Here is a 16,132-nt window from a genome sequence, read left to right as displayed (position 1 = left end):
AAAGATTGAAGCTGTCAGAGACTTCATTTTGCTTGGATCCACACTCAAACTTATGGAAGCAGCAGTCAAGAAATCAAATGACATGTTTCATTAGACAAATCTGCTGTACAAAATCTCTAAAGTGGTGAAGACACGCAGCCTGGCACACACCTTCCCTGATGTTATACCACTCAGTGTCTTCTTGTTTATGCAGATACTCATGCATTCACTGACCAGTTGTAATAAATGATGTTGTTGTTAAGTGCCATAGAGACGGTTCTGATTCATAGTGACCCTGTTTCTAAGGAGCGACTGCTGGGTTTGAACCTCCGACCTTGGGTATCAAACTGACTTTGCAGTCTAGCACATTATCCTGCAGTGCCACACCAAAGCATTCATTTATTTTGTGATTTTTTTTTTTTTTTTCCTGGTAGAAGAGGAATCTAAATTGTGTAAAATTTAGATTTTACAGTTCTGTAACTAGAAGAACATGGCACCTCAAAGAACTCTTTTCCTGTGATTTGCTCTTGGTGCTAAGATCTGTTAGCCATATTTACTTTAGAACTTTTCATAAAAAAAAATAAAACATTAGAGAAAGAGTTAAACTCTCCCATATCCAACAAGGGATTAATCTCTAAACTTTATAGGAAAGTACAACACCTCTGCAAGAAAAACAGGCAGAAGACATGAACAGATACTTCACCAATGAAGACATTCTGGTAGCCAACAAACATATGAAACAATGTTTGTGGTCTTTAGCCTATTGTAGTTAGGTGCCATCAAGTCAGTACCGACTCATAGTGACCTTATGCACAGCAGAACGAAACACTGCCTGATCCTGGGCCAACCTCACAATTGTTGCCACGGTTGAGTCCATTGATGCTGCCACTTTGCCAATCCATCTCTCTGGGGTCTTCCTCTTTTTCTCTGACCCTCCACCTTACCATTCTCCTTCTCCAGCGACTGGTCCTCCTGACAATATGTCCAAAGTATGAGAGATGAAGCTTGGCCATCTTGGCCTCCAAGGAGCACTGTGGCTGCACTTCTTCCAGCACAGATCTGTGTTCTTTGGCTGCCCATGGCACTTTCAGTATTCTCCTCCAACACCATAACTCAAAAGCATCAATTCTTGTACAGTCTTCCTTATTCACTCACTGTCCAGCTTTCCCATGCATATGAGGTTATTGAAAATATCATGGCTTGAGTCAGGTGCACCTTAGTCTTCAAGCTGACATCTTTGCTCTTCAACACTTTAAAAAGGTCTTGCGCAGATTTGCCTAATGCAATACGTTGTTTGATATCTTGACTGCTGCTTCTGTGAGTGTTGATAGTTGATCCAAGAAGAATGAAGTCCTTGACAACTTCAGTCTTTTCTCCTTTGATAAGAATGTTGTTTATAGGTTCAGTGGTGAGGATTTTTGTTTTCTTTACATTTAGATGTAATCCATACCGAAGGCTGTGGTCTTTGATCTTAATCAGTAAATGTTTTAAGTCCTCTTCACTTTCAGCAAGCAAGGTTGCTGCATATCGCAGGTTGTTAATGAGTCTTCATCCAATCCTGATGCCACATTTTTCTTCATATAACCCAGCTTCTCGCATTATTTGCTCAGCATACATGTTGATTTGCTCAGCATACAGGTTGAATAAGTATGGTGAAAGAATACAACTCTGTACACACCTGTCTAAATTTTAAACCATTCAGTGTTCCCATGTTCTTTTCGAACAACTGCCTTTTGGCCCAGGTACAGATTCCTCATGAGCACAATTAAGTGTTCTGGAATACTCATACTGTGCAATGTTGTCCATAGCTTGTCATGATCCACACAATCGAAAGCACAGATAAACATCTTTTTGATATTCTCTGCTTTCAGCCAAGGTCCATCGGACATCAGCAATGATACCCCTTGTTCCACGGCCTCTTCTGAGTCTGGCTTGAACCTCTGCAAGTTCTCTGTCAATGTATGCTCACAGCCATTTCTATATTACCTTTAGTAAAGCTTTACTTGCATGGGATATCAAAGAGATTGTCTGATGATTTCCTCATTCCATTGTGTCACCTCTCTTTGGAATGGGCACAAATACGGATCTCTTCCAGTCAGTCAGCCAGATAACTGTTTTCCAAATTTCTTGGCATAGATGAGTGAGTGCCTCCTGTGCCGCCTCACTTTCTTGAAAGATTTCAATTTTTATTCCATCTGAAAATCAAAACAATGAGAAACAATCTCACACCAGCATTAATAACAAAGTTAGAAAAATTAGAAAACTGCAAATGCTGGTGAGGTTGCAGAGAGACTGGGACCCTCCTGCATTGCTGATGGGACTGTAAAAAGGTACATCCATGGTGGAAAGCGGTCTGGTGTATCCTTAAAAAGTTGAAAATAGCAATACTGTGTGACCTAGCAATCCCTTTACTTGGTATACATCCCCAAGGAGTAAGTCATGACGGCAGTAGTTATCTGCACACCTGTGTTCATCACAGCACTGTTCAGAATAACAAAATGAATGGAGGTAACTGAAATTCTCATCAATGGAAAAATGGATAAATGAACTGTGGTACATGCACACAATGCATTACTTTGCAGTGTTGAAGAGTAATGATGAATCTGCCAAACACCTCATAATGTGGATGGACCTGGAGGACAGAGTGAAATTAGTCAATCACAAAAGCACAAATATTGTATGATAGTACTGTTTTAGAAAGTTAAGCAAAGGTTTTCATGCTAAAAGAAGAAACATTCTGTGATGGTTACCAGGGGTGGAAAGGAAGGGAAAGTAATTCACTGACTTGAGAGTTGTTGTTAATGGCTGTGTAGTTGCTTCTGACTCATAGAGACTCTGTATAGGGTTTCGGAGGAGCCACTGATGAGCTTGAACTGCTGACTTTGCAGTTCAAAACGTCTTGCATTCAAGTGCTTATCTTACATCGCCACACCAGGACTCACATGTTAACTTGGATGATGGGGGGAACGCAGTATACAAGAAGAGGGAGGTTGGAAGCAGAATGAAGAAGACAGGCGAAGATACAGGGAAGAATGCAAGGGTTAAAGCAGTTAGAGGTAAATACTGTTGTGTACACAACCCTGCAACATCCGTATTGTGTGGGTAGACATATAGAGAGATACACAGACTGAAAGGGTACTGGAGGGAGAGTGAACATATACACATAAATATATAAGAGTTTGATAGAGGATTTGTGTACATGGGTATTTATGTTGGCTGTAAATACACCTATGAATATAGTGAAGCTTGTTGTTGTTGTTAAGTGCTGTTGAGTTGGTTCCCAATCATAGCGATCCTGTGTAGGGTTTCCGAGGAGCAGCTGGTGAGCTTGAACTACCGACCTTGCAGTTCACATGGCTTTGCAGTCTGGCGCATTAACCCACATCGCCACACCAGGACTCCATAGCGAAGCATACATGGAACAAAATGAGATCGTTTGTTAGATATTACCACACATCTTAAGGCAATGAGTTGCTGGGCCTGGGGCCTCAGGACCATGGTGTTGGGACAGCATGGTCAGTTGGCATAAGAGTCCACAAAGACAGTGTTCTGCATCCTTGTTCGGTGAGTAGAAACTGGGGTCTTAAAGCTCATAAGCAGCCATTTAAGGTTCAACTATTGGTCTCTCCATGTTCAGAAGAAAGAAGAGTAATGAAAATTGAAAATGCTTGCAATCACCTAGTCCAGTGGACCAGTAGAACGTATAAACATTAACCATCATGACCCTGAGACCAGAACTGCCTGTCTGCCGCTACCAATTGCTCTGAAAGGGATCACATTAGACGGTCCTGGATAGAGTGGGAGAAAATACAGAATAAAACTCAAAATTACAAGGACAAAAATAAGACTGGGCTTACTGGTCATAAAGAGACTGGAGGAACCCGAGACTTTGGCCCTCAGCCCTCCGGTCTGGAATGGAACTCAACCCTCGTGGCCCAATTCTCAGCTAATGCAGTAGATAGTTAATATGTTGTTAAGTGCTGTAGAGTTGATTACGACTCATAGCAACCCTTTATAGGGTGTCTGAGGAGCAACTGGTGGGTTTGAACAGTCGACTTTGTGGTTCGAAGTCTAGCGCTGATCCTATAGTACCACACCGGGAGCCCAGGTAGGTATATGTTGTTGTTCTTAAGTGCCCTTGAGTCAATTCTGACTCATAAGAACTCTGTATAGGATTTCCAAGGAGCAGCTGGTGGATTTGAACCACCTACCTTGTGGTTCAAACCGACATTGTAGTTGAGTGCTTATTCTACAGCTCCATACTACGACATGTTATTACTGAGTGCTGTTGTGTAGGTTCTGACCCATAGTGACCCTATATAGGGTTTCCGAGGAGTGGCTGGTGAGCTTGAACCACTGACCTTGCGGTTCAAACTGGCTTTGCAGTCCAGTGCATTAACCCATAGTGCCACACCAGGATTCTATACTAGGACATGTTGTTGTTGTTGTTAAGTGCCGTCGAGTTGGTTCCGACCCGTAGCGACCCTGTACAGGGTTTCCGAGGGTGTAAATCCTTACGGGAGTAGAAACCCTCATCTTTCTCCCGCAGAGCAGCTGGTAGCTTCGAACCGCTGACCTTAGGTTCGCAGCCCGATTCGTAACCACTACGCTATATAGGGGAAGCAAAAACATTAGTAAGGTGTGCTCGCTCTGGAATTGTCAGCCATTCAAGATCAAAAAGGTAGCATTTAAAGACAACATTGAGAAGGAATGGGAAGGGGAATGGGGTGCAAGTAGGAACGACAGGCAGGAAGTGGGATAACCGCTGTTGCATGGAGGGGTTTCCATCATTGAGTTGAAATAAGGTGTATGGTTTGTTGAACATAAAACTGATAATGTTCTCTTTAATCTTTACTCAATTCTCAGTAAAAACTTAAAAAAAAAAAAAAAGTGGCCACCCCCACCCCATTCCAAGTCCCCTTCTTTCATCTTCCTTCCTTCTGTTCACTACTGTTCTGAAGCTGATGTGGTTTCTTTTCCTTCTTGTTACCATAGAACAATAATTTCAGTAAGGAATTTTTACCTCTATTTTAAACTTTTGAATTTCATTGGGCAAGTAACATCATTTTATGGTTGCTATCATGAGTAATCTTTAAAAAAAATGAGTGATTTTTAATGACTCAAGTAGATTTTTTTCCCAGTGTTGACTTATTGCTGGGCAACAGACTAATGTTTCTGATTTAAGCTATTTTTGGAGTTTATATTTAACCATTTGACTTATTTTTTTGGAACTCTGATCTATCTAGATGTGATATCAACTCTGTCATATGTATTTTGTTAGTAACATTCCTGACCTCTCCTTTAGAACGTCTCGTGTGCCTTTTTACTTTCTACAACCAGAGAGAGAGTGTGATGGAGGAAGAAGAAGCGACAAAGAAGGACATTGTTTTAAAAAATCTTTTTCCAGTTCAGCTGAAATTATAAGGCACAAAAACTCAAGCATGTCCTCATTGTGTAACAGTAGTAAACGATCTTAGTGTTTAATAGTCTATACTTTTTTTTTTTTTTGTCTATACGTTTTTGATGCTTTATAATATTACGGTTAACAGGATGAAGAATTTTAATGTGATGATACTGTAATATGCTTATTGTTAGTTTAGGCAGTCGGTCTGATTTAGGGGTGTTGCATGTGTCTTCTCATTTCAAGTCTGGGCTTGAGAACAGTCATCTCTGTTCCAAACTTTTTATAGTGAATTGAGTGAAGGGTACTGAAGAAACTGACAATGACTGATTTGCTTGTTTTGTCAAAACATGTTTCCCAGCTCCAGAGTTCCCTGTTTTGGAGAAGCATAACTGGCTGATCCATCTGCACTACATCCGGAAGGATTATGAAGCTTGTAAGGTAAGCGATTACAGTGATAAAGTGAAAGGCAGGCTGTTGGTTAGACCACAGTTCCTACTACAGAGTTCGTGGTGGTTTGTATCCCACTAACTAGTGTTTGTGGTGCTGCGCGCTAATGGGCTGGACAGCAAGGTTGGTTTGAATGCAAGATCAGTGGTTCAAGCTCACCAGCCAGTTGCTCCTCAGAAACCCAATACAACATTGCTGTGAGTTGGAACCGACTTGACACACTTAATAACAGTTGTTGTTTGAATTTTCGTTTCCCCACATTTTCTGTATTAGTTAGTTTTTGCTGCAATAATACAGTTCTTAACCATCTCAAAATTTTAGTGGTTCTAATAACAGACAGGGGAAGCATCTTAGCTTCATACTATAAGTACTGGACTGCAAACCACAAGGTCGGCAGTTTAAGCCCACCAGCTTGAAGCTTTATGTTCTGCTAAGATTTACAGCCTTGGAAACCCTATCCAGGGTTGCTTTGAGTTGGAACTGAGTCATTGGTACTTAACATCAACAACAGAATAGGAGTTCTGGTGTGGTACTCTAGGATAAGCACTGGACTTCTAACCTCAAGGCTGGTGATTCAACGTACTAGCTGTTCCTCGGAAACCCTATACAGGATGGTTCTGGAACTGACTCAATGACACTTAACAACAACAGCAACCATTTATTGATTGCTCCTGGGTCTCCAGATTGGTTGTGATTGACTAGGTTTAATTCCAGGCAGTGGGTCTGATTCAGGGGTGTTCCATGTGTCTTCTCATTTCAAGTCTGGGCTAGAGGAACAGTCATCTTTGTTCAAAACTTTTTGTAGTGAATTGAGTGAAGGTTTACAGAGCAGATTACCAGTTTTATATTCATCATATCATATACTTTGCTTCATTACATGGTTGCAGTCCTCTCCATGCACCAACAGTTAACAGCATTTAGCTCTATTCCCTTTATCCACTGCATCCCTCCCTGTGTCTCCCGCCACCCCCATCTTTCCTCTGCCAGCCTCCCTCAAGTTGTATATTGCCTTCCCTGTCATCCATGTCAACACTTGTCTACCCTCTAGTGCATGTATCATTTCCTCCTCCCCCCAAAACCATCATAGATTATTTCTTTTATCACGAAACCATCCCCCTCTTTTTTTTTTTTTTAACTCCTTTTTTCTTGATGTACAAAAGAAACCACGTAGGGATATATGATTTGTTTAAGCAATCAAAGGGCACATTCTGCAAGCCTGCCTGCCTCCTGGCCCCCAGCACACAGCCTTTCTCTTTCCATGAGTCTAGAGTCCTCAGCAGCTCTATCGCTCCATTCCCTCACCTCTGCCTCTATCTCTGGTGTCGCTGCTTCTCTGGTTTGGGTCCCACGTTCAGCTCATGCTCTTAAGAGCAGTCATCTTTGGGTTGTATTTGTTTTGTAATGGCAGTCTGACGCGCCACACAACAGTCATCTAACTCTGATATTTGCATAGATAACAAATGGTATTTCATTGAGTCTTATGTTTCTCTTATTGGTGAGGTCAGTCATCATTTACACATTTAAAACCCATTTGTGTTTCTTTTTCTGTATACTACTTATATCTCTGGTAATGTACTATATGTTACATAGTGACTGGTGGACAGTGGTGTATTTTGTACACTGTTATTGGCCTTTTTTGGCATTCAGAGTTTTGTAATGCTTCTAGGATTGTGGTTTCTCGTTTATACCTTTGAAGTTTATAATTTGAGAAACTGATATTATAGGCCACAAAATCTCAAGGGAAGCATATGATCAGTATATAGGACAAGTGTCTCTTTTTTTTCTTTAAATTTTATGTATTTCATTGTTTTGAAAATACTTATAGCAAAACTATACCCAGACAAGTTTTTATGTTTGAAGCTCGTGACAGTGATTACGTTCTTTAAGTTATGCAACCATTATTATTATTTTTTTTTAATGTTTTATTGTGAGTTATATGATAGTTTTCATGAGAGAACCTCAGTTCTATATTCATTCCATCGTATATCATTACATTGCCATGGTTCCAATCCCCTCCATGCATCGTCTTCCGACCAAAGGGCATATCCTAGAAGCCCGTGCTCTACACTCCCCTCTACCCCCTCAGTCTTCGGCCCACAGTTCCGCTCCCTCTCTGGATCCAAAGTCCCCAGCCGCTTCATCTCTCCTTGTCATCATCTCTGTCTCCATCTCAGGCATCCCCGGTTCTCTGGGTGGGGTCCCGTTCTCGGCTCTTCTCCGTTGGTGGTCCCAGAGACCTCCGCTCCTAGACTGGAGAAATAATCGCTCTCTTCCTTGCTACAAAACATCTACCCTTGCATTTCCCAACACTCACAATCCGTCTTGATAACCATTATTCACTACAGTATTGCACGTAACCCATCTGTATTTCATTTCATCAGCTCCACCTAGACAAATTGGATAGTACTCACTGGTGATTCTGCCTTCCTCCATGCCCCCTAGCTCTGGGTTCCCTCTTGAAAGCTTGTAAGCCAGTTACTTCTTGCCTTTGTAGTCCCTCCCTCCCCATTTGGGTATCCAATGTCCAAGTTGCCCCTCTCTGTCTACTCTGTGTGTGGAGGGGGTGGGAATGTTTCTTGCTGTAAGGATTTGTTGCCTCTTTTGTGTCACTGCATTCGTGTGCATAGGTTAAGTTCATCAGCTTGGATCAGCTCAATCTTCTCCCCCCCCCTTCTTTCTTCTCCTGGTTGAGCTCTGATCATCCAGTCATCCAGTCCCGATCATGTGGGTGTCATCTGCAAGTGTGGGTGTTCTTGTGCACATGCACCATTCTCCACTTGAGTCCTTCGTGGCCACGTCACTGACTCTGGGCCCGTGAGTCCTCGGGTCTCCTCACACTGTTTGCCAACCGGGTCCCCAACCGGGTCCACAGAAGCCCTCTGAATATTGTGAGACTTAGCTTGCTGCTTCATTGCTGCCTTTACCCCGTTTCTCCCCAACGTCACCACTGGTTTTTGAATGTTCCTCATTAACATGAACTCACTGTTCCTAAGGTTCCTAGTTTATCTCTTGCGTTGCTGTTGTCAATTTTGATGTTGTCATTATGCTCTTTTAAGGACATATACATAGTCCCTAAGAGAGCGTACTGCTTACTTAGACATTGGCTGTCTAAAATGGGGGTGGGGGTGGTCTATAAAGGTATGAAGTGACCAGCTTACAAGTTTTCAGGAGGAAGTTTCATTTCAGAATGTGCAGGGGAAGGTAGAATCCTCACCGAATAGTTTTCATCTTGTCTAGACAGGTCTGGTAAAAGGAGATGGGGATAATATTCTTATGATTCAATAATGAATAATTGTTATCATGACTAATGACGATTGTCACAATTGTAAAAGTAGAAGTTTTGTAACAAAAAGGGGGTTGTAGTTAATCTTATAGTCCAGAAATAGAGGACCCTAGGACCATCAAGGGAAAAGTGCACGAGCAAAATACAGGACTCTCCAGAGAAGCAGCGACACCAGAGATGGAGGCAGAGATGAGGACATGGAGGGAGGGAGCAGCTGAGGATTCTAGATTCATGGAAAGAGAGGGACTGAGTACTCAGGCTTGCAGAATGCGCTCTTTGGTTGTTTAAATGATTATATATTCCTGAGTGTTTTTGTGTATATCCCCCCCCCCAAAAAAAAAAAAAAAAAAAACACACCAAAAAGCCGAGGGAATAGAAGCAAATACTGTTGAATGATGATACATGGAGGAGATTGTAATAATTGCAATGAAATGATGAGTGTAAAACCAGTGTTTTCCCATGTAAACTATCACTCAATTCACAATAAAAAAAAAACAAAACAGAGCATAATACTTAAGACAGGCCTTTTTTTTTTTTTTTTTTTAAATTAAATAAGCTAAACCGTTACTTGGTTTTAAGATGACTTAAGGGAATATTTTTAATATAAGGTTTGAAGATTATGTTACAGCAATAGCTTCAGGAGTTTACCCATACTTTATGACTCCAGAAAGTCCAGAGTCCTTGAGAATTTGAAATTCTCTTCTGCCTTTTTGACCTTTTGACTAGGACTCTTCTGTGGACTCTTTTACCAAAGCATTCAGCAATGGTAGACTGTCATCATCCGGTTCTGGCCTTATAGCAAAGGAAGCAGTTAGCTCTTCATGGAAGCAATTATTTACACATTTCATATCTTTTCCTACAGCTACTTTCCTCCTCCTCCCATTGTTTTGAGTAAATACAGACCATTTGTTGTGCCTTGAATGTTAGGATGCTTTCACGACCCTAGGTACCATGCATTGAACTGGGAGGTAGAACTGGAGCAGCAAACATGTCATTAGGCCAGTTAACTGGACTGTCCCTTGAAACCTTGATCTTAAGTCCTCTTAATCAAGGGGCCAAATCCCAGGACTTGTTTGTTTGTACATCAGTAGTCTCATCAGCTACTTGTTGTTATAACTATATCTGTCACAACTTTTGCTAATTCAGCTTCTTACAGATGTACAGTTATTTACAGCAGTTTTATTACAACAGTCGTCTGTACATCCCTTTCTTTAATCAATGTAATTTTTCTATCACTAATAATCCCCTTTCCCCCCTCCCTTTTCTCCCTTGTAACCACTAATAAACGTTAATTTCCTATATGTGCTTTTTCTCGTCTATTTATATAAATGAAGTCATACAATACTTATTTTTTTGTAATGGACTAATTTCACTCAGCGTAATGCCTTCAAGTTCTCTGCATACTGTTGTTGTTGTTGAAGTGTCTCTAGTCAGTTCTGACTCATAGTGACCCTGTATATAGGTTCAGAGGAGCAGCTGGTAGATTTGAACCACTGACCTTGTGGGTAGAAGACTAGTGCTTATCCTACAGTGCCACACCAGGACTCCATTAGCAAATGTCAAAACTTCCTTTCTCCTGTTGACTGAGTAGTATTTATTTATGTGCCACATTTTGTTTTATCTGATTATCTATTGATGGGCATTAAGTTGTTTCATCTTTGGCTATTGTGAATAGTGCTGTAGTGAACATTGGTGAACACTGATGTACAAGTCTGTTTGAGTCTCTGCTTTCAAGTCTTTTGGTTATATACCTAGGAGTGGAATTGCTGGATCATATAGTCAGTCATATGGCAAAGAATGTTGAAAGTACCATGGTCTGCCAAAAGGGCCAGCAAATCTTTCTCGGACAAAGTCTAGCTAGAATGCTCCTTAGAAGTGAAGAATGCAAGACTTTGTCTCTCATACTTTGGACATATTATCAGGAGGGACCATTTCCTGGAAAAGGACATCCTGCTTGGAAAAGTAGAGGGTCAGCAAAAAAGAGGAAGACCGCAGCGAGCTGGGTTGACTTAAGACAGCAGCAGTGGGCTCAAGAGTAACAGCAACTGTTTCGTTCTGTTGTGTGTAGGGTCGCTGTGACAACAACAACAACAGCGTGGTAGTTCTGTTTCATAGTTCTCTGAAGAACTGCCATGCTTTTCCCACAGTGTCTATAACATTTTGCAATTGCACCAGCAATGGATATTGTTGTGTTTAAGTACCATCTAGTCTATTCCAGTTCAGGTTGCTGAGGAGCAAGCACCCTGTGGGTTTGAACCACTGACTTTGTGGTTTGCAGTCCAGTGCGGATCCTACAGCACCACACCAGGAGTCTCAGGGTTCTAGTTTCCCTACATCCTTGCCAACTTTTTTTTTTTCTTTTTAAGCTTATAGCCATTCTAACCAAACCAAAGCCACTGCCATCAAGTTGATTCTGACTTACAGGTTATAAATCTTTATGGGAGCAAGCCTCATCTTTTTCCCAGGGAGCGGCTGAGGGTTTGAACTGCTGACCTTGTGGTTAGCAGTCCAGTGCTTATCATATACAGCATCACCAATGGGGGTGAAATGATACCTCATTGTGGTTTTGATTTGTCTCTCTCTGATGGTTAGTAATGCTTTGCATCTTTTCATGTGTTTGGCAGCCATATCAATGTCCTCTTTGGTGAGATGTCTGTTCAAGTCCTTGGCCCATTTTGATTGGGTGATTGCCTGTTTGTTGCTAAGTAGAAGTTTTATGTGTTTTATGTCTGTTAGATTCTTGTTAGATATATGGTTTCTGAAGATATTTTCCCGTTTGGTAGCATGTCTTTATACTCTTTTGGTAAAGTCTTTTGATGAACAAAAGTTTTTGATTTTTATGATGCTCCGTTTATTTAGTTTGTACTTTTGTGAGTTTGTTAGATCATTCATTGTTGAATGCTGGGCCTGACAGCATTGCCCCTACTTTTTCTTCTAAGAATTTCACTGTTTTGGTTTTTGCATTTAGGTCTTGAATTCATTCAGAATTTGTTTTCCTGTATATAGTGTGAAACAGAGATCCAGTTTCATTTTTCTGCACCCGGAAATCCAGTTTTACCGGCACAATTTATTGAAGAAGTTACTCTTTCCCCACTAAATGGATTAGGATTCTTGTCAACAATCAGTTAATTACAGATGTTTGAGTTCATTTCTAAATCCTGAATTCTTTTCCATTGGTCTGTGAGTCTGTTGTTATACCAGTACCAGGCTGTTTTGATTACTGTAGCAAAGCTGTGCAGTAGGAGCCAGGTGGCTCACTGGGTTAAACATTGAGCTGTTAACTGAAAAGTTGGTGGTTCAGAACCACCAGCCACTCTGTGGGGAAAAGATAGGTCAGTCTACTTATATAAGAATTGCACTCTCTGAAATCCTGTGGAGTAGTTCTAACTTCCCCTATAGGGGACTCTTAATTATTGAAAATAACAATTGACTCAACAGCAAATTTTTGCTTAGTTTAGCTTTATTGTATGCTTTAAAATCAGAAAAGATTAGTCCTCCTTTCAGCATTATTTCAGCTATTGGGCCTCTTGCCTTTCTGTAGAAAGTTGAGGATTGATGTTCTGTTTTTTGGTGGAATTTTGATCAGGATTACATTGACTCTACAGATCACTTTGGGTAGTATTGATATCGTCATAATATTAAGTCTTTCAGTCTGTGAACATGGAGCATCTTTCCAGTAAAGTCTTCTATATTCTCTTTCAGCAGTGTTTTGCAGTTTTCATTGAATAGGTCCTTCACATCTCTGGTTAGATTTATTCATAGGTATTTTATTCTCATATGTGCTATTATAAGTAAAATAATTTTCCTAATTTCCCTTTCAGATTTCTCTTTGCTAGTGTATAAATACCCAACTAATTTTTGTTTGTTGACGTTGTATCCTAACTAGAGAGGTTTTCTTGTGGGCTTTTTGAGATTTTTGATGTATCAAATCATATCATCTGCACATAGAGATAATTTTGCTTCTTTCCCAATCTGCATGCCTTTGTTTCTTTTTTCTTGTCTTATTGCTCTGGCTAGGTCTTCTAATATAGTACTGAATAGATGTGTGGTGAGGATGAGCACCCCTGTCTTATTCTTGATTTCAAGGAGAAAGTGTTAAGTTTAATGCTGGCTGTTGGATTTTCATATGCCCTGAATCATATTGAGAAATTTTCCTTCTATTCCAATTTATTTCCAACAGGAAAGGATGTTGGATTTTATCAAATACTTTTTCTGTATCCATTGACTTGATCACGTAGGTTTTTTCTCCTCTGTTCTATTATGTGCTATAGTTCTCTGATTGTTTTCTAATGGTGGACATCCCTGCATTCTTGGAATAAATCCTACTTGGTCGTGGTGTCTGACTCTTAATATGTTGTATTTTGCTCACTAGTATTTTGTTGAGAATTTTCACATTTGTATTCATGAGAGATACTGGCCTGTAGTATTCTTTTGTGTGTGATGAGCACAAGTATCTCTTAGTTTAGCAGTGATCGGAATAAATTCCGACAATACACAGAACCGGTGGGGATTAGTTCCAGTATAAATCTTGAAAAGCTACCTTTCTTTTCCTTCCATGCTATCACCCTTTCCTAGCGTCGTTTTTGCTTTTTTGGCTACTCCTCAGTTCCCTTTTTTGTCTTGTTTTCCTCTGCTGGTTTCTAGCTGGGGCTGTTCCCAGGATCTGTTGCTGATCCCTTCATCTGCTCATTCTGTACACTTCCTCCTCATCTCTTAGCCAGTTTGATCCCTACTGAATGTCTCACAAGCTTTTCAAATTCAGCTTTCTTGTAGGTGAATTTATCTGCTTCCCTTCCAGACTTTCTCCTTCTCTGGTTCCCAGTTTCAAGGATGGCACCATCATTCACTCCGCTGTATGTGTTGAAGTCTTCCTGTCCCTTTCTCCCATAGAGGATCATCAAGTGCTAGAGGTCTTTCTTCACTTATGAGCTCTTAAAATTGTCCACAATTTTCATTTTCATGTCTTAGCTAATACTCATAATTTTTAGTTAAATTGTCACAAGTATTCTACCAATCTCCTTGTGTTCTTTTACTCTACTTTTAACAGTACTCCAAAATGATTTTTCTGTAGAGCCTATAGTTCACTCCTTGCTTTAGAATCCATCATGGTTTTCCCTTTACCCTCAGTTTTTTTTAGCATGGTTGTCTTTCTAAACCTGTCTCTGTCTGGCTTTTTTGGCCACTTCAGCTTGTCTTCTACCCTCTGCCAGCATGGGGTTTGAGAATGTTTACTCTAGAAAGCCTTCCCTGGTCCTCGAAAACAATCAGAAACTTCTCCTCTGGATAGTTACAGCACCCCTGGCTTCATTCATCATAGTAGAAAGATAGAACTTAATTTTTGTTTATCAGATGCTAGAGTTGCTAGCATCTGCAGTTGTACTTGGAAATCTTTTCATATCCTTCTAGAATCCTATTTGATTCTAGATAGGGGTTGGTGGTAGTAGTTATGTGCCACTGAGTCAATAGAGACCCTGTGTAGAGTTTCTGAGGCTGTAAATCTTTACGGGAGCAGAAAGCCTCATCTTTTTCCTGAGGAGCCACTGGTAGGTTCGAACTGCTGACTTTGCAGTTAGCTGCCCAGCCCGTAATCCACTATGCCACCAGGGGTCAGCATAGTTTTATTTTAGGCTTTGCAGGACAACTGTCTTTTGTCACACACACTTTTTTTTTAAAAAAACATTTTATTGGGAGTTATGTGATAGTTTACATGGGAGAACATTAGTTTTACATTTATCCTATCATATATTGTTTCACTGTCATGGTTACAATCCCCTCCATGCATCATCAGCCGACCAAAGGGTATACCCTGCAAGCCTGCCCCCTGGTTGTCAGCATGCAGCCCCTCTCCCTCTCTGGGTCTAAAGTCTCCAGCCGCTCCATCTCTCCACATCATCGTGTCTGCCTCCACACTGCTTTTTTTTATGTTTTTGCAACCATTGTCACTATTTATGAGGGGGCTTCAAAAAATTTGTGGACAAATAGAATGAAAAGATCATTAAAATTTTCTGTAAACTTGTTAAAGGTCTTGTATTTCCAGATTTTTTTTAGCACTTCAAACTCTGTACCCATTAAGAATTAATCTCCTTTTTCTGTTATTAAATGAAAAATTCATTTTCAGCTCAAGAGCTGTACAAAAACAAGTTGTGTGTTGGATTTAGCCCATAGACCATAGTTTGCCAATTTTAAATCTAGAGTAACTAATCATAGCAAGATTTGATGTTTTTGTTTTAAATTCTGAATTCTTAATATCCCAGGTGTCTTATATGAGGATAACTCAAAAAGTATTGCTACAAAAAAATTATAGGAACCTTTTGATTAAACAAAAATACAGAAATGTGAAACCATTATTTCTTACCATATTATTCATGTAGGTCTAAGCAGGACCCCTGGTATGGTACTGTAGGGTAAGTGCTGGACTACTGACGGCAAGGTTGGAAGTTCAAACACATCAGCCTCTCCATGGGACAAAGATGAGGTTTTCTGCTTCTGCAAAGATTTACAGCTTGATCCTGAACCCCATCCAGAATCTTCTGAGGTGGCAAATTTCCACTTGAGAGGATAAGCAGACCAGCCTGGAGAGGCTAGAAGAACAGAAGATACTTCTTGAAAGAAAGACAAAACAGTATTGACAGTCTAACTGAACAAGAAAAAGCAAGTTGCTCGTCCAGGAGACATCAAGGCAAGTGGTCGGGTCCCCTCAGGGCAAACCCCCTTCCAAGACTAAGACTCAATGGGAATACACGCTGTGATTGGTGACCACGTTAGTCACTGATAAGTAGAAGTGAGGGAAAAACACCTATGAAGCTGCGAGCTAAGCCCTATAACGTTCAATAGACTACTATGAACCTGGTTAGCCAGCAGTGTGGCAAGACCTGGGGACTCTTGGGCCCAGAGTCAGTGGCATAGCCACAGAGGACTAGTGTGGAGAGTGAAGCACCCAGCTGATAAGAAAAGAGGGGATATGCATAAGAACACCTACTTGACCTGGCTTCAATGACTGGATGATCAGAGCTCAACTA

General features: G+C 40.7%; 1 protein-coding gene across 1 annotated transcript in view; it reads left to right on the top strand.

Moving 5' to 3' along the window:
• The window catches only part of BBS4 (Bardet-Biedl syndrome 4), a gene marked incomplete at its 3' end in the record, with an annotated part of 53,825 nt that overhangs the window by 11,615 nt on the left and 26,078 nt on the right, over nucleotides 1-16,132 (top strand). Inside the window, exon 3 of the mRNA XM_006866514.1 lies at nucleotides 5,742-5,821. Coding sequence (XP_006866576.1) covers nucleotides 5,742-5,821 — 80 coding nt within the window. The remainder of the gene's footprint in view (nucleotides 1-5,741; nucleotides 5,822-16,132) is intronic.

The sequence above is a fragment of the Chrysochloris asiatica genome, unplaced genomic scaffold, assembly GCF_000296735.1.
Source record: "Chrysochloris asiatica unplaced genomic scaffold, ChrAsi1.0 scaffold00092, whole genome shotgun sequence".
Classification (NCBI taxonomy): Eukaryota; Metazoa; Chordata; class Mammalia; order Afrosoricida; family Chrysochloridae; genus Chrysochloris; species Chrysochloris asiatica.
Note: the sequence above shows the minus strand (reverse complement) of the source record. Positions and strands in the feature narration are given on the sequence as shown.